The sequence below is a fragment of the Drosophila obscura genome, unplaced genomic scaffold (genome assembly GCF_018151105.1).
Source record: "Drosophila obscura isolate BZ-5 IFL unplaced genomic scaffold, ASM1815110v1 contig_200, whole genome shotgun sequence".
Lineage (NCBI taxonomy): Eukaryota > Metazoa > Arthropoda > Insecta > Diptera > Drosophilidae > Drosophila > Drosophila obscura.
This window is the reverse complement of record NW_024542791.1, coordinates 6,008,056-6,035,950: the sequence shown is the minus strand read 5'-3', so window position 1 is coordinate 6,035,950 and position 27,895 is coordinate 6,008,056. Positions and strand designations below refer to the sequence as shown.

Genomic DNA, 27,895 nt, shown 5'->3' with positions numbered 1-27,895 from the left:
ATTCCTCAACTACATAAGCACGGTTGATGGAGACTAAATATGTAAAAAAAAATTTTTAAAAAAATTTAGATTCAGATTGAGACGCGTACAATATCTTAGCTTCGACGTAATTTTTGTTAAATTAAGCAAGAAAAATTATTTTTTGAGAAACTTGAAGAACATTTAATTTATGCTGAATTTTAATTAGTTAAATAGCCTTCATTTCAATATTGAAAATGATTAATTTAAGACGATTTATCTGTGCATACTTTGTGGGCAGCAGGACACTAAACCATACAAGCATAATTTTCTTTATTCTTATAGAATATTCTTTTTAAAGAGGAAAGTGTGTGATAACAGCTCTGCAGATAATACATTCTACATCTTTATAATTTAACTATATCTTCTAAAATTTAAAAGAGAAAAATAGATTGAAATAGGCTGATTTTGGCAAACGAACAGGAATCTTTGATTGGACTAGTAATATATGCTAAATGTTCACCTATTTAGCCCATAATTAGCTCATAATAAGTACAAGAGATTATTATTAATCCCCAGTCAACAGTAGACAGGTGTACATTCATATGTACAGCATTATGTTGCAGAAAAGATTCGCCCCCAAAGTTAGTTGAAAATATTTCTCATAATAAATGTGTTGGACTATATTTAGTTACCTCCCTTGATTGGAGGCACAATTATGATATTATTGAGTTAGATTTGTCTTTATTCAATTGAGAAATTTAGTTACTCTGCTAAACATATATTTTGTAAATAGTTATGCTGTTATTTCCATTATGAGAAGTGTTTTTCTGTGGCTTTGTGGTGGTTTGTCCTGGCGGCTCAATTCCCGAATGGTTAGATTTCTAGAGGTTAATAAGACTCGTATAAATGAAATTACTTTATATATTAAAAAGATTTCCATCCCAAAAGTAGAAAACTAATCAAAAATTACTGAAATTAATTTACAGCAGATATTACTATATTCCAAGTGGGATTCCACCGGAAACAGGTGCTCCCTTCCCCCCTACAAGCACTCAACAAAAAACACATAGAAAAACAATCCCTCAATTCCCCAAGCCGTCTGGGCCATCGCCATCTAATTCAACATTTGGCCAAAATGGTAATGTGCTCGCCTCCATGCCGACATTATTATTAATGATAAGCACAGGTCGGGCCACAGACCAGTTGAAGAAGGGTGGAGGAGGGGCAATCAAAGGGGAAAAAAAACACAATGGAGAGAGCAATATTAAATACAAAGTTCGTAGTTCGATTTTCGATAAAAGAAAAGCGTTTGGGTTCTTATCGCACAGTTTCAGGGCGGCGGGTGGGGGTAGGGAACTTGCATATTAATGGTTCATTATGGTGACCTGCTGCCTCAGTGGCAGTAATACAGGGCTCGGATCTGGATGGGGTCTGTGTTTCTGGTCATGTGTGCTGTGCTGTGCTGCAACTTCAGTTTCAGTGGCAGCTCCTTTGGGCTTGTAGGTTTTTGGCTGTGCTACGGTTTTGGTTGCTTTGTTTTCAGCCGCTCTAGCTCTGGCTCTGGCTCTGCCTCTGTTTCTGCCTCTGACGCCTGGCGTGACGGTTTTAATTTTATTTTATTATTATGTATATTGTGGCGCACGGGGCTTGCTTGCATCCACATCTACATCCACGCCCTCTCGTCTCCCTTTCGTCATACTTTCAGACAGTAGTTGTAGTTGTAGTTTTATCATGAACTTGTTGGTTGGTTTTTTTTTTATGGTCAAACGTCGGGGTCTCTTGCAATTAGTTGTAGAACTACGCGGCAGCGCCATCCAGCGGCCGTACCGGGGAGTAACGAACGACATTGCCCGACTTTTTGCAGGCCCCAAGCTAATGAAGCAACCCCCCTCAGACCGCCGCTCCATAACGCTCCACATGGTCTAGTGCAGCCCCTGGTGCTCTGACTTCACGGACGCGTGCAAATTCCATTGAAAAAAGGAGTCAAAGTTTTCCTCTTTTTGTTTTCTTCACTTTATCTGCATTGGATTGGCCCCAGCAATTTACGTAGTTTGCATTTTGTTGCCTTCTTGGTAGTATTACTTTTAGCTTCCTTTTGGCGTTATTGTATGCCTCTCCGCACATTGTGGCTAAAGTTTGTGTTTGTGGCAGGCCTGGCAGGCAGGGCACTAATTTTGTATGCGGAAATTGAAGTTTGACATGTGCCCCGACGAACGCGGGGTCTCTCTTGCAGACTATAATCTTGACTTGAATCTATGTATGTACATCGAGTTTTCTATAACATTTTCATGTCATTCTTCTCAATCTAAGTTATTTCTTGGGAAATTTAAACATCGTGCAACTAGTGAATTCCTTTTCGGGATTATATAGTGCCTATGCACAGCATCGATTTTTTACTCCTTTGTATGTTTCTTGGAGAATGGAAACCTCTCAAGAACACGTCCAATTATAGCATTTATCAATCTCAATAAAAATTGTAATAAGCCTCTAATACTCTGAGTATTTTTGAGTATATAAGAAAACTTGAGATTAACGCGCTACCCTCAGAAATAATCAATAAACTAGGTTAGGTTGAGGTTGAAGCGGCAGTCGGGATCACCAGGAACCCAACACACTTAGGCCGGGTTCGGCCCGTTATGATACCGCTTTATGGATCATTTCCTCCTCCCTTATTGAGACCCGATATCAACAGTTATTGTACAGTTATTGTGTACATTATATCAATTAAATTTTAATATTTTTCTTCAAACTAATAACTGAAACCGTTAAAGCTCTTTAAGCAGTTAATTATTGGACCCTTAAAAAGTAATCTTTTAAAAATATATCCCCCATATGTACACGATCTGTATCTGTAGATTGATTCGCTCAGAAAACAGCCGAACGGCAGCGCCGCAGAGCCATCTTATGCTCCCTCTCGCCCCTGTCCACGCCGTAGCCCTGCCAGATGGTGTCCGGCGGTTTGCTCCAGCGCACAAAGTAGGTTTTGTGCACGGCGGCCAGCTGGGGCTTGGCCTTGGGTCTGGCGTGGAGCCGTCGGCGGAAGGGCCAGAGGAACCAGTGGAGTGGGCCGCGGTTGAGGTCAGGCGGCTGTGCGGATGCTGCTGGATGAATCGCTTCCAGCTGCAGAAGAGCAGGGATCGGAGGAGGCTGTGGATGCGGCTGCTCTACTATCACAGATTCGGGAGTAGCATGAGCAGATACTTTCCACTTACGTGGAAAGGTTGTTACTTTGGTGCTGGAATCGAAGATCTCAGCATCAGCCTGGCCATCCCAGCTGGCCTTACTTGGGATGGTTGTTATAGTTGTGGTGGAATCAAAGACCTCCACTTCATCCATGTCCCTGCTGGCCCAGGGTTTCAGGCAGCTCCTCCGAGGAGGCTGCTCTTCCAACTCCTCCAGAATGGGCGAGACGCGACTGCTGCGATTGCATTTGAAGCAACGCGGCAGCTTGGACTTCATTTGTGGAGGTGGCTTCTCTGGCTGCTGGAACTGGAACTGGGGCATCTTCACCAGTATGAAGTGATCGTTGAGCAGGCAGACATCCGAGACCTTGTCATACTTTGGCTGCTCCCCGAAGAACGAGTCCAGGTCGATGTTCTGCTGATAGATGCGGTAATCCTCGCCGAACTGTTGACTCCGCTGCATGGCCACCAAGCTGGGTGTGGCCTTCAGAGGGATGACGGCTTGGCATAGTCCTGGGGGCTGGAACTGCTCAAGGGCTGCACGGGCATAGGACGTCCTTCGGTGCTGGCTCATCTGCTGCAGTTGCCTGGAGAAGAACCTACCAATAAAGGACACCTGGATGCGTTTGCATGTCTGGTTAGGCGCCGGCAGAAACATCCTGTGAAGCGTGCCTGACAATGTGAGATTTTGTATATTTGAATTGAATCGAAAAGTCAACTAAATACGGGTTTAAAACTAAATGGAGCTCAAACTGTTGCATACTTTAAGGCACACGTGGAATTTCTATAAAATTGAATTTGACTCTTCCGAAAGTGAAATGAAATGTGTCTGGCAAGTGTTGTGGGGGCATTTTTCTTGTCATTCTCGGCTCTGGGCCATTATCCTTCGCTTGACTTTTGACACTGCACTTGGCACAGCACAGGACATGCCAGACAGGCGCCCGAAAGGCCTTCGCCCTGGTTTCGCTGTTTCACTGTTTCGCTGCTGTTTGGATCCAATTCCAATGCCAACCAACCGTATTTTATGACCCACGAAAACAAAAGTTATATTTATTATGTTGACAGGTAAACAAATCACGAGCTCACACACACACACACACACACACACACACCCAGAAAGAGACACAGACAGGAAGTAGAACAAAAAACAATATGCAGGTCCTTGCCATGGCGGCATGGCATCTCCTCCTTAGACACTCACATTTTGGCTTTAATCTTTTTCCGGTTCGATCTCCTTATGCCTCTGGCTGCCGGTTTATTTTTCTTGACGTTGTGTGCCGCCTGGCTTGCCAACGGCAACTGAAGCCGCCTTTCAGGCTGCCACATTGCATTGCTGCCACATGCGTCGACAATTAAATACCCTAATTCGGGGCAAGCCCCAACGAATTTGTCAGGAAGTTGGAGAAGTTAATGCTGAATGTGCTTCAGTACATTATTTTCTGTATAGATAATACAGACTTTAATTCAAAATAAATTTTAGTTAATTTTGTAAAGTGAGGGGTTAGTGACACCTCTCATATTTTTCATTGTAGTAGAAGTAATCATCAATCATTCAGCAATGTAGAAATTGTTTGGCAAGACAGTCCTGTTTTTTTTTTATTTAATGCAAAACTTTTTCCCAGTTCTTGGGCAAAAAACTGGTTTTCGGCAGACTCAATAGAATGATCAGAATGTCTTGCAACTCAAAAAAAATTAGACTCGGAACTATGCAGTGGATGGGACATCACTTATTCTAATATCAAAGCTTTTTTAAATTGGGTAACTCTATATGATTTTTATGGTTTCAAAATTACTTTAGATATCTCTAGCTTAAAGATCGAGCTGTCTTCAAATTAATTTAAAGTTTTTAATTCCCAGTTTTGTTTCAAATTAAATACGAGTAATCTTTAAAGTAGTCTCCAGACCATACGAACAAACAGAGTTTAAATTGAATTCAAAATAAAATCCGTTCGGAGGAAGTGCCGATCAAGATCCAAAACTATATAGAAAACGATAAAAATATTTAAAATCTCGTAAGTTCAATTTTCTTTTAGGCATTCCGCAACAGTGTCCTCTAGCATCTAGGCTTATTAAATATAATTGGATCCGATCCAAAATAAACCATTTGAATGTAAATTTATTTATTAAAGGGTATTTCAGGAACGGCTTTATCTGTTTTCCCCATTTTGTGTTGCATGTTAATGGCAGGACGAGTAGTCGGATTGATAGTTGACAATTAGCAGAACATACCAAGTGTAATGTTTTTATAAATATTCGAATTAAAGATGAGGTAATCTAGAGGAACATCTACTAGTATACATACATACATGCATGCATATGTATGTGTATACCTAGAGTACATATACATATATACATACTTACATAGTGTACTGAATGCATTAATATGATGGCAATATTCCATTTCAAGGCTAGCTAAATCGGTTGAAGCTTCTTAATTGTTTGTCCCTGTCAACGGAAATATATTTAGGGATAAAGAGCGAAATTTGTGTAGGATATTAGCATAGCTAAGTACACATTAAACCACCCGACAGAACCTCCTTAATTAAGTCCGAAATAGAAACATAACAATTGTATGCATTGCACATTAGTAACCCGTTTCGGAACTTATCAAATCAGATCTGATATGAATGTACTCCAGCCCCCTTACCATCCTGCTTTGCCACCGTATTTCGGTTTGCCTGCTGTCATTCCCCCTCCGTCGCCATGTGCCTGACATGTCATATTGATTGCTAATGCACGCCATATCGATAAGGGGAAAATACATACTAGTACTAGAGATTGGTAGGGTAAGGGGAAAACGGAACCATAAAGCCCAAACAATAAGCAACAAGCTAGACCGCAGACCACAAAGCACGACCATTAACCAAAAGGGAAGGCGCTGGTTCAGTGCATGGGAAGGGGAAGACATAATAAGCAGAAACTTTGCTTATTGTGATTTGTGTGGGGAAGTTGATGATTATTTAAATGGCAGTCAGGAAACAGAAGTTTCGATATTTGATTAGGGTTGGAGGCTTTGTGTATGCTGTATGCTCTATATGGTAGAGCTTTAAATGTGATTTCATTTAATGCACAGTTCGGAAAGTGCAAGTACAGTGAAAGCTCTCTAGGATAGCCCCAGGGTGTCCCCCTATGAGAAGGCATCGATAAAGTAACGATAAAAGTAAGCAGATGATAACTTAATTTTGTGCCCCTGTTCATTAAGATATATTTTTACTGTACTATGCACTTCATGTGTTGCTACTGTTCCACACCAAATTGACACCAATTACAATATGTGAACGGGTCGTCGATCGCAGTGAAAAAGCGGGCAACCCTTCAATGACCTTCCCCACTGCAACGAGGAATATCTACAGACAACATCAAAAGATAATAAATATACAAAAAACAAAGAAACGGGGACTGCTGGATTCGAAGCTATTGATACCCTTGCACAGTAGTTATTCCTATGGCAGCTAAATTATGGTGAACCGATGTGTACCATATCATGCAACTGCAATAACATATTGCCAATACTTATTATGGGAAATTTTTGATTTCAAAGAATTTAACTTGTTCCCCTTGCAGCCATAAGATATTTTAGTAGTTAGACAATATTGATGGATCTAAAGTATACATACATATGTATTAATATATGTACATATGTGCATACATATGTATGTGCTACGTATAGAAAAAAAAGGAATAATCGTTTTACAGAAAATACCGAGACAGTCGGTCGGATTTACTGAAATGATTATTCGTATTATGTTAGCTTGGGTGTTGATATCATTATCAAGAATATATATTATACCCTCTGCCAGGGTACACAAAAACACAGCACCACAGCACCAAAAAAAAACCAATTAAAGTAAAGCAGAGCAAAGCTAAGTTCAAGTTACTTTCGGAACATAATACTGGTTATCGCCTCAAGGACAAAGGCTGGATAAGATTTTAAATGTAGAAACGGAATTCAAATTTCGCTCTCACATTCACTTTCATCTCAAAATATTTCTTTCTCTCTCTCTCTCTCTGTCTTTCCTTCGCTTATGATTGCTGAACTTGAACTTGGCTCCGACTGCAGATCGTATGTCGAACTTTTGCTTACTCATCCAATCCAACAAAACCACAAAAGAAACAAAAAGAAAACATAAAGCAAATAAACGGTAAATCATACTAAGCTTCGTTTACTTACATATGTATATATGTATGTATGTATGTTTGTTAGCTGCTGCTGCTTCCCGGTCTTTTGTTTCAGTCTGGACCCTCCCTACCCTGAATGAAGGTCATCTGTCGGGAGACGTGTAAACAAAAGACACGACACCAGCCAGCCAGCCACATGCCACAGATCATTTATCAGATTTCAGGCTAAATCTCAAGGATCGTCTCTTTCCACTCCCTGAAGCCCCCAAATTCTCTCTCTCTCTCTCTTTGTCTCTCTCTCTCTGTTGGAGCCACCGCTCAGCCCAGCCTGTTGGAATTGTGGGCTTCGTTTGCTCCAAGCACCCGCTGCTAACATCAGTTGGCTGCAAGCAACGAGACTTAACGGTCGCTCAAGCTTTGACTTGGCAAACGATCTTCCATTTCGGATCTTTGGGATATTGTGTAAATATTGCGTAAACTTGGTTTTCATACCAGTTTTGGGAATATGTGTAAAGGAATCTTAGGATTTCGAGTCTTGTAATTAAAGTGTTGCAATGTTTTCAATGCAAATTAATTCAAATATAAAATGTATAGTGTCCAACGGTTTCTCAATAACATTAGTACAAAGGAACTATAGAGTATCACCTTTAAAGTGCATATTTTCCTTCTGAAATAATTTTGTTTATTCCAAATAATTGCACCCGAAATATGTGGTTTCATATAACTAAAAAATGCTAAAAGAAGAGACTAAATAATTTGTATAAAATAATAATAATTTTTAGAAGTGTTCTAAATAAATAACAAGTTTTCTAAAACAAAATTGCACAAAACAAAATCCATTTGAAACTAATGAAGCACACCCCGTTGCATTTTATGGTTATGGCTCTTGGTTGTTGCAACAAACACTTGGCTTCCCCGTTGCAATAAGCCATGTAGCTGTAGCTGTAGCTGCCAGTCGCCGCCAAGAGACCCCAAGAGCCCCAACCAGCCGCAGCCCAGTCGAATCGAAGAGAATTACACCAAGAGCACCGCCAAGTGGCTTGGCTGGTTGCACTTTTTGGCATAGGCAAAGGCGTAATCGAGTCGTCCTCTCTCTCGCTCTGTCTGTGCCACATTGGAGTGTACGTAATTTTCATTTTCAGTTGCCCAGATGAGGCAAGGCATAACGAAACGAAAACGAAAGTGGAAATGTTGCATTTGCTTTCCTCGCTCGCCTACGCCGCCGCCAACTGCTCTTTCCCCAGCCAGTTGTCTAAAATAATAGGAAAAATACAACAAACTGCATAAAGCACACCAAAAATTGTGAAAAAGGAAACCAGCAAATACGGAAGAGATAATACAAAACAAATCAAAACCAAAAACCGAGCTAGCCGTGACTGACAATCATTATTTGTTTTTTCATTATAGAAATTATACAAATCACTGGGCGCTCTGCTTGACTTTGCACTCAAAGGGCTGTCAGGGCAAAGAGATTAAAAGGAAAACGCAGCCAAACAACATACTTATCCAACTGTCGCCATGATTGAGCGTGAAATTATCCAGTAAGTGTTTTATCGCATTATGTATGTATGTATGTATTTTATATGGGAGCACAAGGCCTGATAGCGCTGGTAAACTGCTGCTGCATCCCCACAGTTACACTCTGAGATAAAATCCCCAAGCGCTCTAAAAAAGGGTGCCAAGAACCAGAGTCAACATTTGCAACAAGTCTGAACATTTTTCCATTATCTCTTATTATGCTTGCTGCGATGTGCTTGCTATGTGCTATGGCAAAGTCAGGCGAATAGCAATCTATATGACTGCTTGAACATTGCACATGCAGCAAACCGCATACAAATAGCTAAATTAAATCATTTCGGGGCTTGCCAAGCCTCGACTTTTGGCAAATATTTGCTTCTACTTGAGCTAGTAGTTGACCCAACTAATTGTTTGTGCTATCGTTATTGACCATGGCATACACAATGAGTGTTTAATGTTAACATATTCTATAATTTTGTAGCACCACAACTGCATCGAAGAGACTGTTTGATGTTCTGCAGGATGTTGTACAATTTCTGTTGCTTTTCTTGCGCATCTTTCTGGAAATGTTTGTCATGCTCATCCAGAAGGCATTGCCCAAAAGGCTTAAGGATATCAGCGGTGAAGTTGTTCTGGTAAGTAACGAATATACTATTGAATAATTAAAAACATATTGTTTAATGTTTCGTTTTTAGATTACCGGCACTGGCCACGGCATTGGCCGGGAGCTTGCTCTGCACTACGCCTCCTTGGGCAGCACTGTGATATGTGTGGATATTAATGAGAAGAATAACTTGCAGACAGTCCAAAAGGCCAAGCGCCTTAATTTGGGCGATGTTCACAGTTTCATGTTGGTATTCCAAATAGCCAACCAGAGAATACCCACATTCAAATACTGTATCAAAACCTTTTTTTAGTTGCGATGTCTCCAAGCGAGAGCAGGTTATGGCATTGGCGGATCGCGTCAAGGCAGAGGTCGGACCCATATCGGTGCTGATCAATAATGTGGGAATCATGCCCACGCATCCCATTTTACAGCAATCGGCTGAGGAGATCCAGCGCGTCTTCGATGTGAATGTGTTCTCGCAGTTCTGGACAATACAGGCCTTCCTCTCGCATATGGAGGAGAAGAATCGCGGCCACATTATCGCTCTTTCCTCCATTGCGGGTGTGGTGGGACTCTCGAATCTGGTTCCATATTGTGCCACCAAATTCGCTGTGCGCGGTTTGATGGAGGCCCTGCATGAAGAACTACGCGAGGGACCCTACAGAAATATGGTAAGAGTTATTAAATGCAAAGTCGTACGAGTATGTTCTGAACTAACCTACTTTTCGTGGACAGATAAAAACCACAACAATTTTCCCGTACATGACAAACACGGGCCTGTGCAAGCATCCGAAAGTAAAGTTCCCATCGATTCTGGGTTTACTGGATCCCAAGGAGGTGGCAATGCGTATTGTCGAGGCACATCGCTCCGACGCTCTGGAGGTAACTATTCCCAGCTGTCTGCTGCACATCAACAACTGGACGAGGCTTCTTCCAGATCATTGTGGTCTGATGCTGAAGGACTACATTGACAGTGGTGTGGAGTCGGACTTAATATAGATTTTTGCTTTGATTTGCGTTTATGTACCGAAATAAACAAACATTAAAATGTTAGCGCCAAAACATTGCTATCGATACCTGTTGCTCTCGTATCGATAGACGCAGTTTATTGTGACTCAGCTCGTACTCCACATATAAGTCGTTGATATGTAGAAAATGTGTAGTTGTCGTGTAGTTACCATGTGAAAAAGGGACATTTTGGTTGACCTTATTTTCTTAAACCTTATTTCAAAAGTAATCCAATAAATGGGAGTCCTTAAAATAAGATAGATTGTAGAAAATTGATACATCTATCGGATAAAATTATATGTTTAGTCCTGAGAGTCCTAGCTGGCTGATAATATGAAACCGAATTTCAAAATCGGCAAATATGATTTCCGATCAACTAAAAGTAACGTTAGCCCATTGTCGACCACGAGGGTATTAAATATTCCCCACGAAATTTGTGAAGCTTGAATCATTTTAGCGTAGTTCAGGTGAAAAATATCATGCTCATTTTTGTTTTGAAAGTAAAGAGCAGGATAGAGCTATAAGGAGAATTTACAAACATTATTATTTTGCACGGCTTCATTGAAATTGTTCGCCTGTTTAAATAGTGGGGGGTTAAGTGGGCTAAGTGGTAACAGCTGTGCAATGACAACAAACAACAAAAGAAAATGGCCTGTGAAGTGAAAACATTTGGGGAAATATGCGATTTTAGAAAAGTTCAGGAATACTTTGGCCTCGGGCATGGTGAGACACTGAAAGTTATGACTAGCACTACCGGTAGTTAATGCAAACATTTTCCCATCGAGCAGACGATAATTGGCTTAACGCTATAAACTCTGCAATTTCACCAACGGGGGAGCTGATCGCCCTGGCCCAAGGGGAGAAGCTAGCCTTTCTATCGACCTGTTGGAGCAGCAATGGACATGCCAACACCTACGCCCTGGGATGGTGCGGCGAGCTGGAGGATCCCAATCAGATTGTGACCAGTCTGACGTGTCTGCCTATGACGCAGAGTCGGAACACTGATGGAGCCATAGAATGGACATGCGTGGCAGTGGGCTTGGTCTCTGGTCTGGTTGTCTTTTACACAGAAGCTGGCCAAAAGCTCTTCTCTCAATGGTTAGTCATTAAACTGTTCTTTATCGGTTATTAATGGGTATGTTTTTCCAGTTGTCAGGAGGATCCTGTGATTGGCGTCAAATTGCAATCACCTCCACGCAACTCTGAGGGCGATCCCCTGCTCTACATTGTGTACACCCGCTGCTTGTGCTTCATGAAGGGCCAGGACATATTGCCCACGCTGACCAACTGTCGCCACAATGTCCAGCGTGGTGCCCTGGAGCGGGGTTCCTATCCCATTGCGGATGTGGTGCCATTCCAGAAGTACAAATTCAAGCAGGAGCGCGAAGGCATTATTAACGACGCCGCCATATCGAGCACACAACGACCTCCGACCTACGACTACATTGTCCAGCAGAGCATTGGCCACGGCTACTATGCCAAGGTGCATGCCACACCGCCGCGTAGCTCTCAAGTGCTGGCAGCCGGAGCGGAACCCTATTTGGGATTCTTTCATGCCGAGGAGGGCTACAAGACCGTGTCACTGGGTGAGGTGGCCAAGGGTGTGATTGGATTAGCCTACAATAATCTTCTGGGCGGATTGTTTAAGCGTGCCCCCGAACAACCGCCAACCCCAGAAGATGCCCCACTGCCATTGCCCACCAAGGAGGCACCCATGCGGATACGGTGCCGCCTGTATGACGGCAAAAGGGATGGCCTTACCTTGGCCATAGCCCCAGGCGGACGCTTGGCAGTCGTCACGGATAATCTGGATCGTGTGATGCTGGTGGACACACAACAGGCCATCATTCTGCGCGTATGGAAGGGCTATCGCGATGCCCAATGCGCCTTTGTGCCCGTCAAGGAGAGATCCGTGCGTGGCATCAAGACACACAAGAGGAAGGCCTTGTTTTTGGTCATCTATGCGCCGCGTATGGGCTGTCTGGACATCTGGGCCCTGCAGAATGGACCCAAAGTGGCCGCCTTTAATGTCTGCAAGAGCGGCCAATTGATTTACAACAATCACAGTGCTCTTGGCGTTGGCCAAGCAGCGGGCGGCGGAGGAGGAGGGCAGTCCAGGAAGTCGGCTGCCATTAACCATTGTCTGTTCCTGGATCCCAGCGACAGCAGCTTGAAGGAGATCCACATACCATTTCACTATGCTCTGAGCGAGACCAACTCGCAGACGTCGCGCGATATCCACATGCTGAGGCGTCTCAGGAACCAAATGCGCGCCCTGACCCACGCTGAGGAGGCCAATGACCAGAAGCTAGAGGAGATTGCAGTGCTGGCCAGCGAACTGCAGACGTTGGAGGTGCGCCAACAATGTGTGGAAATGCTGCTCAAGAGTAAAAAGCTGCAACCCTTTGTATTCCAATGCATTGTTAATGCATTCATCAAGAAGCCGCTGCCCGAACCACCAGCTGGCGAGGATTTCCACGAGTTTGTGCATCAAATCGAGAACTACAAGCGCCTCACCGACCTTTACTTGGCCCTCAGCCAAGTCTGTCAGCGAAGTGACAACGAACCACCCGTGGAGCACTTGGAGCTCTCGGATGCCGATCTGGTGACGATCAATAAGTTGGTTCTGCTCCTGGACGATGGCAGCGTGAAGGACAAACCATCCGGCACTCGCGAGGTCAGCTTTCAGCTAAGGGATGTGCACAAGTCCGAAGAGTTTGTGGATTACCTGAGCATCTTCAACATCGAGAGTCCGGATGGCATTAGTCTGCTCCCCGAGAAGGCGGACAAGTTTGGTGCCGTCAGCATCGATCTCTTCAGTCAGTTCTTTGGCCAGGGCCTGTGCTTTGGCCAGTTTAAGGAGTGGATTGGCCAGGCCTGCCTGCCCAGCAAGGATCTGCTGACGCTAATCATTTGGTTCTGGCTGGAAAAGCCTTTCAAGTACAACAACTGGTAAGAGGAAAAGAAACGCTTTTTAGGCTCATTTGTGCTTACGTTTCAATTTGTTTCTGTCCCTTTTTGGCAGTGATGAAGTCGTGAAGGACATGTCGCGCATTGCGGCAATGGTGCAGACCATTTGCGAGCTGGCCGGCGATCATATCCACGACTATGCATACAATGCCATATCGCCCTGGTGGCAGGAGGTTCGCGAGCAGCTCCTGGAGAGCAAACAGTTCTCTGGTCTTCTCGTGGCAATTGTCTGCAAAACGGTGGCCACAAATCTCTGGCGCAATCGAAAGGAGGTTCGTTCTGTCGTACCATTTATGCCCTATACCCTGTGCCCCATGATTACTATTCCATTTTGCAGGGCTCGTGTGACGAATCATCCCAGAACGAGGAAGAGGAGCGCTGGGAACGCATATCCCATGACGAGGCACAGTGGGGCCTGCTCACGGGCAAACTGGAGGATGTCTCTGTCTTGGGTGCCATTTTAGGGAAGCCCCTAATCTGCCGGGATCCAGTGGGTCCGGAAATGCCGTACGAGACGCCAGACTGCAGCCTCAAGAGCATCGTCAACGGTGGCAAAGGCATCGTCACGGAGCTGACTGCCAAATGGTTGGTCAGTGCGCAGCTTCATCCCAGCAAGATTGTCGAGATTACAGCAGCCGAAAATGAACTGGATGAAGAGAGTCGAGTGTTGACCAGAGCCAAAGTCAAAGAGGACGAGGAGAAGGCAGCGAAAGAGGAGCAAGAAAACGATGCAACCGAATCAGAGCTAGAACTGGCCAAGGAAGTGCAGGTGGTGCCTGCCAATGAGCCCGTGCTGGAGCGACTGGCACTGCTACGCGCCCACTTTCCTTTCAGCCTGGAGTCGGGCGTGCTGCTGAGCCTCATGTCCTGGCAGTATATGGTGCAGTGGAGCAAAGAGCTCTCATCGCTGGACCATATGAGGTCAGCCCTGCTCTGTCTGGCCGAGTTCCGTACGCCCGATTGGGCCTTGAAGCACGGCATCTGCTGCATGCTGTGGAATGCCACTCTGAAGTTTCCGCTGCAGGCGGCGGCCAAGTTGATACAAAAGGTGGGACGCCTCCCAGTGGACAAGATGTGCCAGCAGGATCTGGAAATGTCGGCCGGCAAAGTGCCCGAGTTTCTCGAGCTAAGCCTGGAGTTTCTGCAACACTTTTCCAGCTCCCTGGAGCACGACAAGCGAGAGCTACATTTCGAGCAGTCCCTCAGCGAGGGAGCCCTTCCCCTACAGTTCTTGGCCCTGCAGCAGCATCATGCCATGCCCAGGCTGCTCCAGCTGCAGACCGAACTCTGCAGTGTCCTGCATTTCATTGCCTTCTTCCAGCTGCGCGTGTCCAAGCCGCTGACGCTGCTCTTCGATGCCATGGGCAACAAGGCCTTGCTGGCGGACATCAACAAGGAGCTGCCCTACGTTCTCCCTGGCCCTGATTTGGTGCTGCAGCAGCAGCGCACAGATTTCCTCTGCCGCGTCGTGGCCGTCACAATGGACCTGATCAGGGAGGATCTCCAGCAGCTTTATATACTAGATCATGTCTACTACATGGCAAAGATTTGTGCGCTGGCCGACAGCTGGGAGTTGGACAAGTTGCCGATATTGAGGCGACAGGTGAGACGTGAATCATCTTTGCCTTTAGCCATTTCCGACACGTTCTTCAACAGATAGTGGAACTTTATGCCTTTGGCTATGATGCCGAAGCACAGAACCTGTTGCAGGATATCAGCGAGGACGAGGAACTGGGACGACTGCTGCTTGAAATAGCCGGCAGACGGCTCAATCTGTATGCCGAGAGCTCTCAGTCCACCTTCCTCAAGATAGCTTCTGTGGGCCATCAACTGTTGGGCTACTTGGATAACCTGGTAAGTGCTGCCAGCGTTTACCACCCACAGAACTGATCCGTGCCCGTTCTCCCCGCCACGCAGAAGGAACCCCTGACCGAGCATAGCATACCGATTGCTGCCACCAAGCCGGACGACATCGATGTTGCGGCACTGGACAAGCTGCTGGCCCACACCTACAAGTGCCTGTGTCGACGAGAGTCCAAGCAACTGCCCATCATCGCCCAGATGTACAATGCCGTACGAATCCTGCAGAATTAAATGCCCAGGGGAAACGGAAACAAACACTTTAATTTAACCACCAAAACATTCAGCAGCAATACCCCCAAAAATATATATATGATATGACCAGAGACACGAGAGAGACGACTATTGAGATTGCTGGCTGGGACTTTTACCGGAACCCAAGTCGCCGCGTGTCTTCGCCATACGCATATTCCGTGGATCGTTGGGCCGCAACGATGCGGGGCGACGCGGCGGCTGCTTGATATTCAGAGCCGATCCACTCATGTCCACCTTGCCCTCGACGGGCACATAATGCTCCAAGTAGTTCTCCGCCGCCACGCGACTAATCACAGCCGGCGTGGGCAGACGTTCGAGCATCTCGGTGTGATGGACCTTTAGATGCGTGTAGACAGCAATGTAGCTCTGTGTGGTGTCCACATCGATGCGCTGATCCATGACACTTTTACCGGGGAGGGTGAAGTGCTTGCCCAGAATGGGTTCCTTCAAAGGCTTATCGAAGATTTTCTTTAGATCGTAACCATCCTCCGTCTGGGCGGTCTCTTCGTCGCGATCCTCGGGCGCCTTGGCCTCGGAACGCTTGACTGGGCGATCCATCTGCAGGCCGGAGATCACCTTAAGTGTTGTAGAGCTGGCCACCTTTTTGATGTCCGGTGGCAGGCGATAGACTTGATTCTCGTCCCCAGCACGCTCGAAGGGTGTAAGCTTGGACCAGGGCAGAACAGTGCCCAGGGTGCCCAAGTAGCGGCCGCCCTGTGTCCACAGGCGACACGAGTAATCGTGGCTGCCACTGAAATGAGAATGAGATTAACTAATGCATCGATTTAAGTTCACAGTCACTTACGAAAACACAATCTTGGGCAGATTGATAAAGGATATGGAATTGATGGCCTTCAGATGCGCCTTGTAGGAGCTGACCAGCAGCGGTTCACGCTGATGGCGCACCACTCGCTTGGCCCGTGTGACCCAGAACTCCTTTCGCAGGAATATAAACTCCAGCCGCATTCTGGGCATGCACACGTGCACCTTCTCCGCTTCGGGCACGCTAGAAGTATGGAACGAGAGACGTCACGTCACGGGTTGTACTAGGTTAGTGGTTCGGTCTTCGACTAATCATGGCAACAAGTGAGGCTCTAGGCAGTCGCTAGTGCCTGCTCCTCCGACCAGTTATGAGTTATTTATTATTTTTACCGACAAAAACTTTGCTTTCCCAACAAATTGGGTAGAACCTTTGTTGGAACACGCAAGGACAAGCCCAAGTCAAGCCATCCAAAGAGGAAGTTGGTTTGTTGTGGGTGGAATTCGTTTTGAGAAACATGCAAGATAATGAGGAATGTCGTTAGAGACAGTTTCATGTGGTTTCTTAATGGCCTGAGTATTGCTTTTATGGAAGATACAGTAGGTGCTCTAATAGGCAGACGCGAGTGGCAAAGAACAATGAAATATGTACTCTTAATTCTAAATCAGAGAGGGAACTTTGGGAGCATTCCAACATGAACATCGCTTAACCGCGTCATACACAGAAATTGAATGTTGTTTTTAAAACTATTCTAAGGCATTCTCTTTTGCAGCATTCGCTTGTGCGACTCGAATGTGCTGCGATGTGTGAGCGATGGAAGCAGTTGGAACACGCTCAAAATAAATGAAACACTCACCAATAATTGACTATATACCAGATCTTGATATAGCCAAAGGCTGTGCCCGTGTAGAGGAAACGGTTCTTGCGATCTGTGCACATGGTGAGGACACAGTCTCCGGTCTTGTGGACGGACATGAACTGATTCATGTAGCCGCCGCGCTGATGATGGGAATACATCTGAATGTAGCCAGTGTCCAAAGAGATAAAGACACTACCTGAAAGAAGAATGAATAGAAAGCTCAAGCTATAAGTCGATTGGAATCTGTTGTGTGCAGTCTACCATGATGCAAGGTCTGGGGTCGTGTCTGCAGGAATAGAACGGCCTGAACGGAGATCGGTACGTTCTGGCCATAGTCACGCCCGTCTTCTGCCTTGGGCAGAGCAGAGGTGGTGGTTGTGGTCCCACGACTGATGCGACTGGAGCCGTGGCCCAACCGTGACATCATTCGCTTGCTGCGCCGCATTAACTTCTCCTCCTCGGGCGTCAGTTTGAGCTCAATGAAGCGTGTGGGATCCATGACGCTGTACCTGCGATAGGGCTGGCCAGTCTCCAGCTTCCAGAATATAACCTCGCCCGAGTAGGTGGCGGTGACAACGCCCTCGCCCAGTTTGACATCGGCACAGGTGATGTCGTCCGTGTGGAACTTGGACCACTTCTTGGGGTCCCCGTACTCGCGGCCCTCCACATCATTGAATTCGGTTACCTGACGATCCCAACCCATGGCCAGAATACTGCCGAAAGCGAGGCATTTGAGGATTAAGATGGATAAAGGAGTGAAAGACCTACCGATCCACCACCCAAATGACTGATGTCACCTCCTGGTCCGGCATTATGCTCATGTTACGCACCACCACCGCATTATTGTAGTTCCAGATCTTCAGGGAACCATCGCGGGCGCCCGTGAGTAGGAACTGCTCGAGTGGATCGAAGGTGGCGGCCGTAATCTCAATGTCAATGATCTCGCCGTAGATCATTTTCGTGTGACAGTTCTTCATGATGATTTTGCGTCGCCCACTCCACGGATCCCACACAATGATGTAGCTGTCAAGGCCACACGTGACGATATTCCGGAACAGACGATTGTACAGGACCACAGACACGGGTGCCGCATGGGTGTTGCCATCGGTGAGGTCCACCCGCACGCGTGGACAGCACTTGATGGAGATCAACTTGCGACCGGCCACAATGAGCTCGCGCAGATGCGAGTGATAGAAGTAGGTCAGATCCGTCTCGCTGGGATGGATAAGACGCACCAACTCGCCATAGGTCTGGAGCAGTGTGTGCTCTTGCAGATCCCACACCTTGATGATCTTCTGGTAGTCCACGCTGTACACCTTGTTCTCCTCCGGCTGCACAAAGACCGTGACAATGCCCCCATTGTGGCCGGTGAGGATTGCCGACGGCTCTGTGGGTATATAGACATCCCAGATTCTGACGAACGTATCGGGTCCTCCCGTGACGACAATATTGTGGCTCTCCGCCACAAAGAAGGTGGAAACACCCAAAGGTACCCGAAAATTGCTCCGCTCATCGTATGTGACCATAATCATGCCCGGACAGCGGCCACGATACTTCTTTGTGTTCCTGTACTCCGCTGAGGCGAACAGGGCGTTCATGTGGAGCGAATAGTGGACACAGGTGACCATCTCGTTGTGCAGATTGATGTACTCCTTGGGTATCATCTGGGGTATCTTGCCCTTCAGCACGTCCGTCCAGACCACCTCGATCAGGGCAGCGCCCGGCTTGGCCTGGAACGGACCGCGCAGGTGCGGCGAGTACGAGAGAATCCTCACGTTGCCCGCATAGTCACCCAACACCAGCTTCGAGTGCACCTTGCCGTTGTTGTAGAAGGCATAGCTCATGCAGTAGACAGCGTGGGGCATGCTACGGATCACCATTCGCAGGGTAAAGGTCGAGGCGATGGTCTCGTGGAAGCGCAGCTCCCGCTCTGTGGAGGAAGTGCAGACGATGCTGACATCCGAGAGAGCCTGTACGGCCAGTATCCAGGTGGGCATCTTCAGGTGGACTGACGGCAAGAGAAGGGTTAGCCCTGGATCAAGAACCAAGGCTGACTAGTTTACTTACTGCTCTCCGAGGTTGCTGTTCGAATGGGCTCCATGTGGGAGGTCCAAAAGCGCAGCATACCCTCGTGACTGGCCGTCACCCACATGCCCGAGGCCTCGGGGGAATCCTCACCGCCAAAGGAGAAGTTTACCGTCTCGGTGACCTCCTCGATGGGCACCTGATCGGACTTGGCCTTGAGCAGGGCCACACAGCACACAGTCGATCGGTGTTCCGTCTTCCGCACCGAAGGCGCCACCGAAATGGGCAGGATCAGCGACTCCTTTTGGCTGCTGGGATCCTCCTCCTGAAAGCCAAAGATCAGATACGAGACGAACTCGTTCCAATCGACCTTGAAGTCCCTATTCTGATTGATCTTCAGAAAGAGGCGGGTATACACCGCATCGTTGAAGCTGATGTCATGCTCCAGCAGAAGGCTACGCAGGTCATCGATGCCGACCTGTGAATCGGGACGCTCGCTGAAGGCCTGATTCAGCTTCTCGAGCTGATCCTTGGATATTTTATTGTGCAGACGCTCCGATTGATCCTCCGCCAGATAGGTCTCAGTCGAGGAGATTGTCTGGTACTCGATCTCCGTGTTGCTATCTTGACTGGCATTGAATATCACCGACATTTTGCTCAATTGATTGTGAAAACAGTGTATTATTGGACTTAGGCATAGAATATGGTATTATAGATTGAACAATCACTTAAAAGTCTACTAGATTGAGGCTTCTATAGGCAGCGGGCAACCAGATCGTTAATGGCATTACCACGATAGCCATACTCCCCGCCGCGTTTGTACGACACCGAGACCTTTTTCTGCCAGCCATTGCGGGGACTTGACATCTGCAAAGGGAATCGAATCGTTGGATTACAGAAAATATTATAAATTATTCGTATATCGAAACCTACATTAAAGGCACACAGGAATTGTGTAACAGCAGCAAAATTGGGTCCAACTGTGCAGATTTCATGGATGATATCCTCCAGGCATATGACACCCTTCTCGCCCAGATGCTCCTCCACCATGGTGTTTGACTGTATTGCCGTCTTCTTGCCTTCGACGCGTGCAAAGCCCTTTTTGAACAGGAGCTCGCGTATGGTGCTCAACGATGGATTGCCGTACACCACAAAGGGTTCGATCACGCGCAGCAACAGTTGATTCTCCTTGGTGTTCTCCAGGAATACGGCATTGTGACGTTGGCCCATGCGCAGCGTTTTGAATATATCGGTGGTGGTCTTGTCGAAGATTTTCTTTCCCGCATGGCGCATCACAAACAGCAATTTGGGATTGGAGTCATCGGCCGCCGCAGAACTCTGTTCTGTTATGTTCGTCTTGAGAATGGTTTGCCGGATCCGGTTTGATGTTCTCTCGGCCTTCAGATAGCCCATGACAAAGGATTCGGCACGTCGGAATTTGTGGTGCGTCTTGGTCTTCTGTCTGCGCTTAATGCGATCATTTTTCTTCTGCTCAACGACCGATTGATCTTGCAGAATACGTCGCTTACGGTGCTTCAACACGGAGACGGTTTTTCCGGGTAATTTGTTTGGCACGGCGTATCTATGTTGTGTAATTATATGAAGTTGTGTTAAATAAGCTAAACAACATAGTTTTCATCGCTCTTACTTGTCCGACATCTCTCTATTTTGTATTTTAATACGCAGCTCCTTAAAAACACGTGCAGCGGCAATCAAAACAATAACTAAAAGGCAGTGTGACCTGACCCTCAGAAATATACCGAAATATTCCTTGTCATGTTAAAGAAATACTGTAAATATACCGATTAAAAATATAACTTAACAGCGCCTAACCACAATTTCGCGTATAACAGCCCAATCTCTTATGTTGTGTTGTCAAAACAAAATAATTCGGGCCAAACAAATATATATTTTTATATTCATAAAAGGAGCACAGGTTGGCTTATTAAAAACATAAAACAAGTTTGTTTAATGTTGTTACTTGCAGGACAATGGAGGAAATATGCAGAGTTTGCATGGGAACGACTGGAGCATTCACAAACATTTTTGATGAGACACAAGAATGGGACACCTGCATTGCTGATATGATATCGGAGTGCACAGGATACATGGTTAGGCGAGGGGATTCACTACCAGAAAACATATGTCCGCCCTGCCTGGAGGATGCAGTGAGTGCATTCAATCTGAAGAAATCCTGCGAGCAGAGCCACAAACTCTATTTCGCACGAATGGAGGAGGATAAAGAAGAAGAAATCTGTGATAATGTGGAAGACGATGATTGGGTACCGTCGGATAGTGAAAGTGAGCGGTCAAACCAATTTAAACCCGATGCAAAGGGTCCAAGTGATAAGGATGTCGATCGTCTGTTCAAATGTAGTCTTTGTCCAAAGAGCTATGCTCAAAAATCGTATCTAAATAGACACGTAAAATTGCACATGGATGTACAACGTCACCAATGTTCTCACTGCTCAAAATCATTTAGCATGCCAGGAGCTCTAAAGATTCACACCTGCACGCACACTGGTGAGCGACCCTTCAAATGCACCGATTGCCCAAAGTCATTTATAACAATATACAGTCTTAAAATTCACACCCGCAAGCACACGGGTGAGCGACCGTTCCAGTGCCCTGATTGCCCAAAGTCATTCACAACAACAACCTGTCTTAAAAGTCACTCCCGTACGCACTCGCGTGAACGACCCTACAAATGCTCTTACTGCGAAAAATCCTTTGCAACTAAAAACTATGTCAAGGAACATATCCACACTCACACTGGAGAGCGACCGTATAAGTGTGCGCTGTGCCCTAAGTCCTATCACCTTTCCTCCAATCTTCACTCACACGCCCTTACGCACAGAGCTGATGGACCATATAGATGTCCTCACTGCTCGAAGTCATTTAATGAGCAAGAGTCCCTCGATATGCACATCCCCACTCATACAAAGGAGCGACCATATAAGTGTTCTGACTGCCCCAAGACATTTATACTAAAATGCAATCTCAGGGAACATATACGTACTCACACTGGAGAGCGAAGGTTTAAGTGTTCTCACTGCGAGAAGTCTTTTACTCGGTCCGGAACTCTCCGACATCACAGCCGTATACACACGGGTGCACGACCCTACCAGTGCGCTTTATGCAGCAAGACATATGTACAATTAGGCCATCTCAAGGACCACATATTACGTGCTCATACTGGCAAAAATCGCCTGAAACCATCATCTAACGTTTCTACTGCGATGCCTGATTTCAACGGCATTTAAAGAACAATTTGATTTCTAACTGATACGATTTCGATTAAATTTAAGAATAAACTCAACTTGAATTTTGGCCTCATAGTAAATATTTATTCATATAACTTTATTAGTCAATTTTCGTTGTTTATTATCATCGAATTAAGACGTGAGGCATGGAAATGTATAGCGGTTCAAGGGCAGATGGATTGATATTCCCCCATTATCGTTCTACTGCCTTTTTCTGCTACATTAACATTCTTTATATTTAAATTTAATGAAAAATATTTAGACATAATTAAATTCGCAACAAAACAATATTTATTGATCTAAAAATGTACAAATTTGGCACTCGACTAAAACTTTATAGATTCTTCCTTCAGCTACAGTTTATTTCATGAAAATAAATTTATGCAAGCGACGAAGCATGGCTAATACTGGGACTTTTAAATGTTTTATCTACTTTTGTGTAGTCTAGCCTTCTTATTAAAACCTGAAAGAACGAGAAGGAACGTGTGAGTCGCTTCTTTGAGCGCGACTCTACTTTATTTTTTTACCCGTAAATCTGTGAGCTTATGATTTATGCAGAACTTTAAAAAATTTTATATTTTCACATTTTTTTGCTATGTTATTTAAAGTTGGTGAACAATTTTAAAATTGTATATTTTTATTTTTTAGGTGATGAAATAAAATGATTTTTTTATTTACCAACTTGTTTTATTCAAAGACTTCGAAAGTAAAATTTAATAACAATTAAATTAGTTCAAAGCTAATTACAGATATACCCATATTGTTACATCCGATAACACAATGTTTTCATTTGATTGCATGTGTTTTGCGCTTAACAGCACATTGCGTGCATGCATTTTCTCAAAACAAAAAAACCACGCCAAGCAATGAACTCAGAAACTACAATATTTGGCTGGTTTGAATACCCCCATTTCACATGAGTAAGATTCATTAGGATTCATTTACTTGCAGGACAATGGACCAAATATGCAGAGTTTGCATGGACACGTCTGGAGCATTCACAAACATTTTTGATGAGACACAAGAATGGGACACCAGCATTGCTGACATGATATCGGAGTGCACAGGATATGTGGTTAGGCGAGGGGATTCACTACCAGAAAACATATGTCCGCCCTGCCTGGAGGATGCAGTGAGTGCATTCAATCTGAAGAAATCCTGCGAGCAGAGCCATCAATTCCATTTCAAATTCATGGTGGAGGATAGAGAAGAAGACATCTTTGATAATGTGGAAGACGATGAATGGGAACCGACGGATAGTGGAAATGAGCAATCAAACCATTTTAAATCCGATGCAACGATACATAGAAATGATACCGACATAGCGGATTTTCGAGAACGACCCTACAAATGTCCCGACTGTCAAAAATCCTTTAAGCAAAAATACCAACTCACCAGACACATCCGGACTCACTCGAAGGAGCGACAGCATAAGTGTACTCAATGCTCGAAGTCATATACACGAAAAGACAAACTCAATATACATCTCCGTTCTCACACTGGCGAAAGACCGTACAAGTGTACTCAGTGCTCGAAGTCATATAGACAAAAAGACAAACTCAATATACACCTCCGTTCTCACACTGGGGAAAGACGGTACAAGTGTACTCAGTGCTCGAAGTCATATGAACAAAAATACAATCTTAATATACATCTCCGTTCTCACACTGAGGAAAGGCCGTACAAATGTACTCAGTGCTCGAAGTCATATAAGCAAATATACAAACTCAATATACATCTCCGTTCTCACACTGGGGAAAGGCCGTACAAGTGTACTGACTGCTCCGAGGCCTTTGCCAGAATTTTCCATCTTAGAGTCCACCAAACGGAATTCCACACAAAGGAATTTAAACAAGAGGAAACTCTAAACTCTGAAATCTTCACATGCCCTTACTGCTCTAAAACCTTCCCATACGAACGCAATCTTGAAAGCCACATCCGTACGCACACGGGTGAACGACCCTACCAATGCTCTCACTGCTCAAAATCATTTAGCCATCCAGGAACTCTAAAGCTTCACATCCGCACGCACACTGGTGAACGATCCTTTAAATGCACCGATTGCCCAAGGTCATTCAGAATATTGTACTGTCTTAAAATGCATGCTCGTACGCACGCGGGTGAGAACGACCTTTCCAATTTTCTTACTGCACGAAGTCATTTAATTTAAATTCCCTTTTTTAAGCACAAACCCTTAAGCACACAAGGGAACGACCGAATCCATGCAAGTCACTGCTCAAAGTCATTTAAAGAACAATCTAATCTCCAGATACATATGTATGCGTTCTCACACTGGAGAGGGTCCTTACCAGTGCACCCACTGCTCAAAGACACAAAAACAGTAGCTACCAAAGACATATAGTTACTCATACAAGATCACCTCAGTAAGAACCATGGACCATACGTTTGATGAACGTTTATTTAATTCCACAAACAAATTATTATAAAAGATTTGATTTTGTTATATTTTCTTACCTCTCAAGAGGGAAACAATATGTGCAAATTAAACAAAAATTCTTTGTGGCGAGCACTAAACTTATCTTTGTGCCAATTCTTATTTTAATCAATGACCATTTATGAAAATTAATTAATTAATTAGTAAAAAAAATTGTTATAAATTATGTAATACTTAAGACTTAAAATTATTATGTTATTTTTAACTTTTGATTTATTAAACAATCTGAATTGAAGTTTTGAAATATTTAACCCGAAAATAAATTTCATACCAGGTTTGGTAAAGGCTTGCACAAATATAATTACTATTTTAATCAGATTTAATGTACATATGAAATTCATTTTCAGGTTTAAGATTTCTAAATTTCCATACAGAGCTAGGAAAAGCCTTTAAAATTAGATAATCAGATATTTATATAGAAATATAAAATAAAAGTTTTATGCGACGAATTAACAAACTAATTTTTAAGGGTGTTTTACTTGAATAATGTATTATTCTTAACCGATTTTGATCATAATTTTGTTGAGCAATGAAGAAATTTCTGAATCAAAGTGAAAATAAATTAAACGAACACCCATATTGTAACATACAACAACTCTAACTTTAGTTTCATGTGTTTTGCGCTTAACAGCACATTGCGTGCATACATTTTCTCAAAACAAAAACAAACAACTCCAAGCAATAATTTATAATTTGGAACCCTGTAGTTTCTGGGTTTGGCTGGTTTGAATCCCATCATTTCACATGAGTAAGATTCATTTACTTGCAGGACAATGGATCAAATATGCAGAGTTTGCATGGAAACGTCCGGAGCACTCACAAACATTTTTGATGAGACACAAGAATGGGACACTTGCATTGCTGACATGATATCGGACTACACAGGATATGTGGTTAGGCGAGGGGATTCACTACCAGAAAACATATGTCCGCCCTGCCTGGAGGATGCAGTGAGTGCATTCAATCTCAAGAAAATCTGCGAGCAGAGCCATAAACTCTATTTCGCACGAATGGAGGAGGATAAAGAAGAAGAAATCTGTGATAATGTGGATTGGAAACCGTCGGATAGTGAAAGTGAGCGGTCAAACCAATTTAAACCCGATGCAAAGGGTCCAAGTGATAAGGATGTCAATCGTCGGTTCAAATGTAGTCTTTGTCCAAAGAGCTATGCGCATAAATCGAATCTAACTAGACACAAGCAATTACACACTGAAGATCGACCCTTCAAATGCTCCGACTGCTTAAAGTCATTTAAATTAAAATACCATCTTCAAGGACACATCCGTACGCACACAAGTGATCGCTCCTTCCAATGCTGCCACTGTTCGAAGTCATTTAAACAAAAAAAAGCTCTTCAACAACACAACCGTACGCACACAGGTCAGCCCTTCAAATGTTCCCACTGCCCGATGTCATTTAAAACCCGGTACTACCTCAAAAAACACATCCGAAGTCACACGGAGGAGCGACCATATAAAGCCCATCTCCAGGAAAGAACGTATAAGTGTTCTTACTGCATAAAATCTTTCAGCGATAAATCTAAATATAGAAGACATAATCGTTATCACACCGCTAAACGAGCCTATCCATGCAATCTCTGCTCAATGTCATTTATAACAGAATCGAGTCTCAGGGTACACATGTGTTCCCACACAGGAGGTAATCCTTATAAGTGCCCCCAATGCTCAAAGACATTTAAATACAAAAAAAAAACGTACAAAAGACACCTACTGACTCACACGAGCAATAACAAGTCTTCGAGATGACATCCGTAAGAACGATGGAAGATACGAATGCACATACTGCAGAACTTTAACCATTTTATGAACATTTGATTTTTATTTATTAGTTTTCCTACGCTCGGTTTCGGGTTTCCCAGCCTGAAATTTCCCGAATAATAGCCAGTAGTGCAGAATCATGTAACTTTACCTTATGTTCGGTACTTTCACTGCCCACTGTAGATAAACAACATACTTACTTTCGTCTTTCTATCCAGCCTTCTTTGTTTCTAGCATCTAGCTGTTCTCTCGCGCTCCTACTCTTCATCTAACGCTCGTACTCGGCTTATCAGCAGCCCGAGCTGTTCTAACGCTCTCCTTCTATCGCTCTTCTTCTATCGCTTCCTTCCCTCACTTGCATTCACGGGCAATTCGGTCCGCCTTCAATTAATTAGTCTGATACTGATCTTCAGCTAATATCGTCACAATCGCTCCTACTTATTTCTGTCGTCTTCATCTGATCCTGAACCTGCAAGAACCTACCTTCGCAGCCATCCGTACTTTATATCGTCGCAAGTAGTGTACGAAATTTTTCACTCTAAGATGAGATGAGAAAATTTTTGAACAGCATTAATTAATAAAACTAAATAAAGACAAAAATATTGTTAATTCCAAAATATATTGTAATTGGTTTTGTGCGATCTTCCCACCTCTTAAGAGGTAAAACAATGTCAAAGAAGTCTTTGTGGTGAGCACAAAACTGATCTATGATCGCTAATGGTTCAATTTAATCATCGACCATTTAGGATTATAGCCCAACTACTGCTATGTGGGCTTGGTACATGGCCACTGCTCCTGTTCTGGATAGTCACAGATCGTAGATAATTGATAAGGGGTACCTTCTTTATGGCTAACGAATGAAATATATGGTTAAATAAATTGAAAAACGATAATGAATACGTAGTTATGAATCTAGTTAATTCCCAAAAACTTTCAGCGCTGATCCGCAAGAAGCTTATTGGCATATCCCGGTCAGTACATCAAATATGCGATCCTTCGTCTGCCAGTGTAAGCGACTTTTCGGCATCATAGCATATCGTCTGTTCCGATATCGATAGCAAACGCGCTGTAGTGGAAACAGGCTACTAATCGCATCAACTCGAATCAGCTGAGTCTACGTAGCAGAGAGAATGTCACTTAAGCGGGAATTCAATTTTCATTTCGCAAACAACGTTGTTTTTAGTTAATAACTAATATTTGTTACCAATAACTAATGATTTTGGTGAATAGATTGCCTTTCTGAATGTATTTCGTTTTACTATAAATATCTGACTG

The 27,895-nt window shown here is 44.3% G+C and overlaps 7 protein-coding genes across 7 annotated transcripts; 4 read left to right on the top strand and 3 right to left on the bottom strand.

Moving 5' to 3' along the window:
- Positions 1 to 2,688: 2,688 nt before the first annotated feature.
- On the bottom strand, positions 2,689 to 3,875 carry LOC111073351. Its single transcript, XM_022365626.2, has 2 exons — positions 3,174 to 3,875; positions 2,689 to 3,108 (listed from the first exon to the last, which is right to left on the bottom strand). Exons 1-2 carry the CDS (start codon positions 3,799 to 3,801, stop codon positions 3,041 to 3,043), a joined length of 696 nt encoding a protein of 231 aa, XP_022221318.2. The 5' UTR covers positions 3,802 to 3,875; the 3' UTR covers positions 2,689 to 3,040.
- Positions 3,876 to 7,645: 3,770 nt separating this feature from the next.
- On the top strand, positions 7,646 to 10,440 carry LOC111073345 (short-chain dehydrogenase/reductase family 16C member 6). The gene is made up of 6 exons (XM_022365619.2): positions 7,646 to 7,724; positions 8,670 to 8,803; positions 9,262 to 9,415; positions 9,476 to 9,630; positions 9,698 to 10,058; positions 10,123 to 10,440. The coding sequence occupies exons 2-6, from the start codon at positions 8,781 to 8,783 to the stop codon at positions 10,384 to 10,386; spliced, it is 957 nt and encodes a 318-aa protein (XP_022221311.2). The 5' UTR covers positions 7,646 to 7,724; positions 8,670 to 8,780; the 3' UTR covers positions 10,387 to 10,440.
- A 567-nt stretch (positions 10,441 to 11,007) lies between these two features.
- Positions 11,008 to 15,557, top strand: LOC111073371 (rab3 GTPase-activating protein regulatory subunit). The gene is made up of 7 exons (XM_022365656.2): positions 11,008 to 11,118; positions 11,184 to 11,493; positions 11,545 to 13,347; positions 13,421 to 13,637; positions 13,703 to 14,968; positions 15,022 to 15,219; positions 15,283 to 15,557. The coding sequence occupies exons 1-7, from the start codon at positions 11,043 to 11,045 to the stop codon at positions 15,457 to 15,459; spliced, it is 4,047 nt and encodes a 1,348-aa protein (XP_022221348.2). The 5' UTR covers positions 11,008 to 11,042; the 3' UTR covers positions 15,460 to 15,557.
- Positions 15,472 to 19,776, bottom strand: LOC111073372 (WD repeat-containing protein on Y chromosome). Its single transcript, XM_022365657.2, has 6 exons — positions 19,167 to 19,776; positions 17,868 to 19,107; positions 17,361 to 17,812; positions 17,097 to 17,295; positions 16,286 to 16,486; positions 15,472 to 16,231 (listed from the first exon to the last, which is right to left on the bottom strand). Exons 1-6 carry the CDS (start codon positions 19,774 to 19,776, stop codon positions 15,568 to 15,570), a joined length of 3,366 nt encoding a protein of 1,121 aa, XP_022221349.2. The 3' UTR covers positions 15,472 to 15,567.
- A 9-nt stretch (positions 19,777 to 19,785) lies between these two features.
- LOC111073376 (60S ribosomal protein L7-4) lies at positions 19,786 to 20,880 on the bottom strand. The gene is made up of 3 exons (XM_022365664.2): positions 20,773 to 20,880; positions 20,058 to 20,706; positions 19,786 to 19,991 (listed from the first exon to the last, which is right to left on the bottom strand). Exons 1-3 carry the CDS (start codon positions 20,781 to 20,783, stop codon positions 19,878 to 19,880), a joined length of 774 nt encoding a protein of 257 aa, XP_022221356.1. The 5' UTR covers positions 20,784 to 20,880; the 3' UTR covers positions 19,786 to 19,877.
- A 203-nt stretch (positions 20,881 to 21,083) lies between these two features.
- LOC111073373 (uncharacterized zinc finger protein CG2678-like) lies at positions 21,084 to 23,554 on the top strand. The gene is made up of 2 exons (XM_022365662.2): positions 21,084 to 21,425; positions 23,339 to 23,554. The coding sequence occupies exons 1-2, from the start codon at positions 21,116 to 21,118 to the stop codon at positions 23,437 to 23,439; spliced, it is 411 nt and encodes a 136-aa protein (XP_022221354.2). The 5' UTR covers positions 21,084 to 21,115; the 3' UTR covers positions 23,440 to 23,554.
- A 1,949-nt stretch (positions 23,555 to 25,503) lies between these two features.
- On the top strand, positions 25,504 to 27,243 carry LOC111073375 (zinc finger protein 525-like). Its single transcript, XM_041593945.1, has 3 exons — positions 25,504 to 25,556; positions 25,612 to 26,284; positions 26,324 to 27,243. The coding sequence occupies exons 2-3, from the start codon at positions 25,616 to 25,618 to the stop codon at positions 26,606 to 26,608; spliced, it is 954 nt and encodes a 317-aa protein (XP_041449879.1). The 5' UTR covers positions 25,504 to 25,556; positions 25,612 to 25,615; the 3' UTR covers positions 26,609 to 27,243.
- The last annotated feature ends 652 nt before the right edge of the window (positions 27,244 to 27,895 follow it).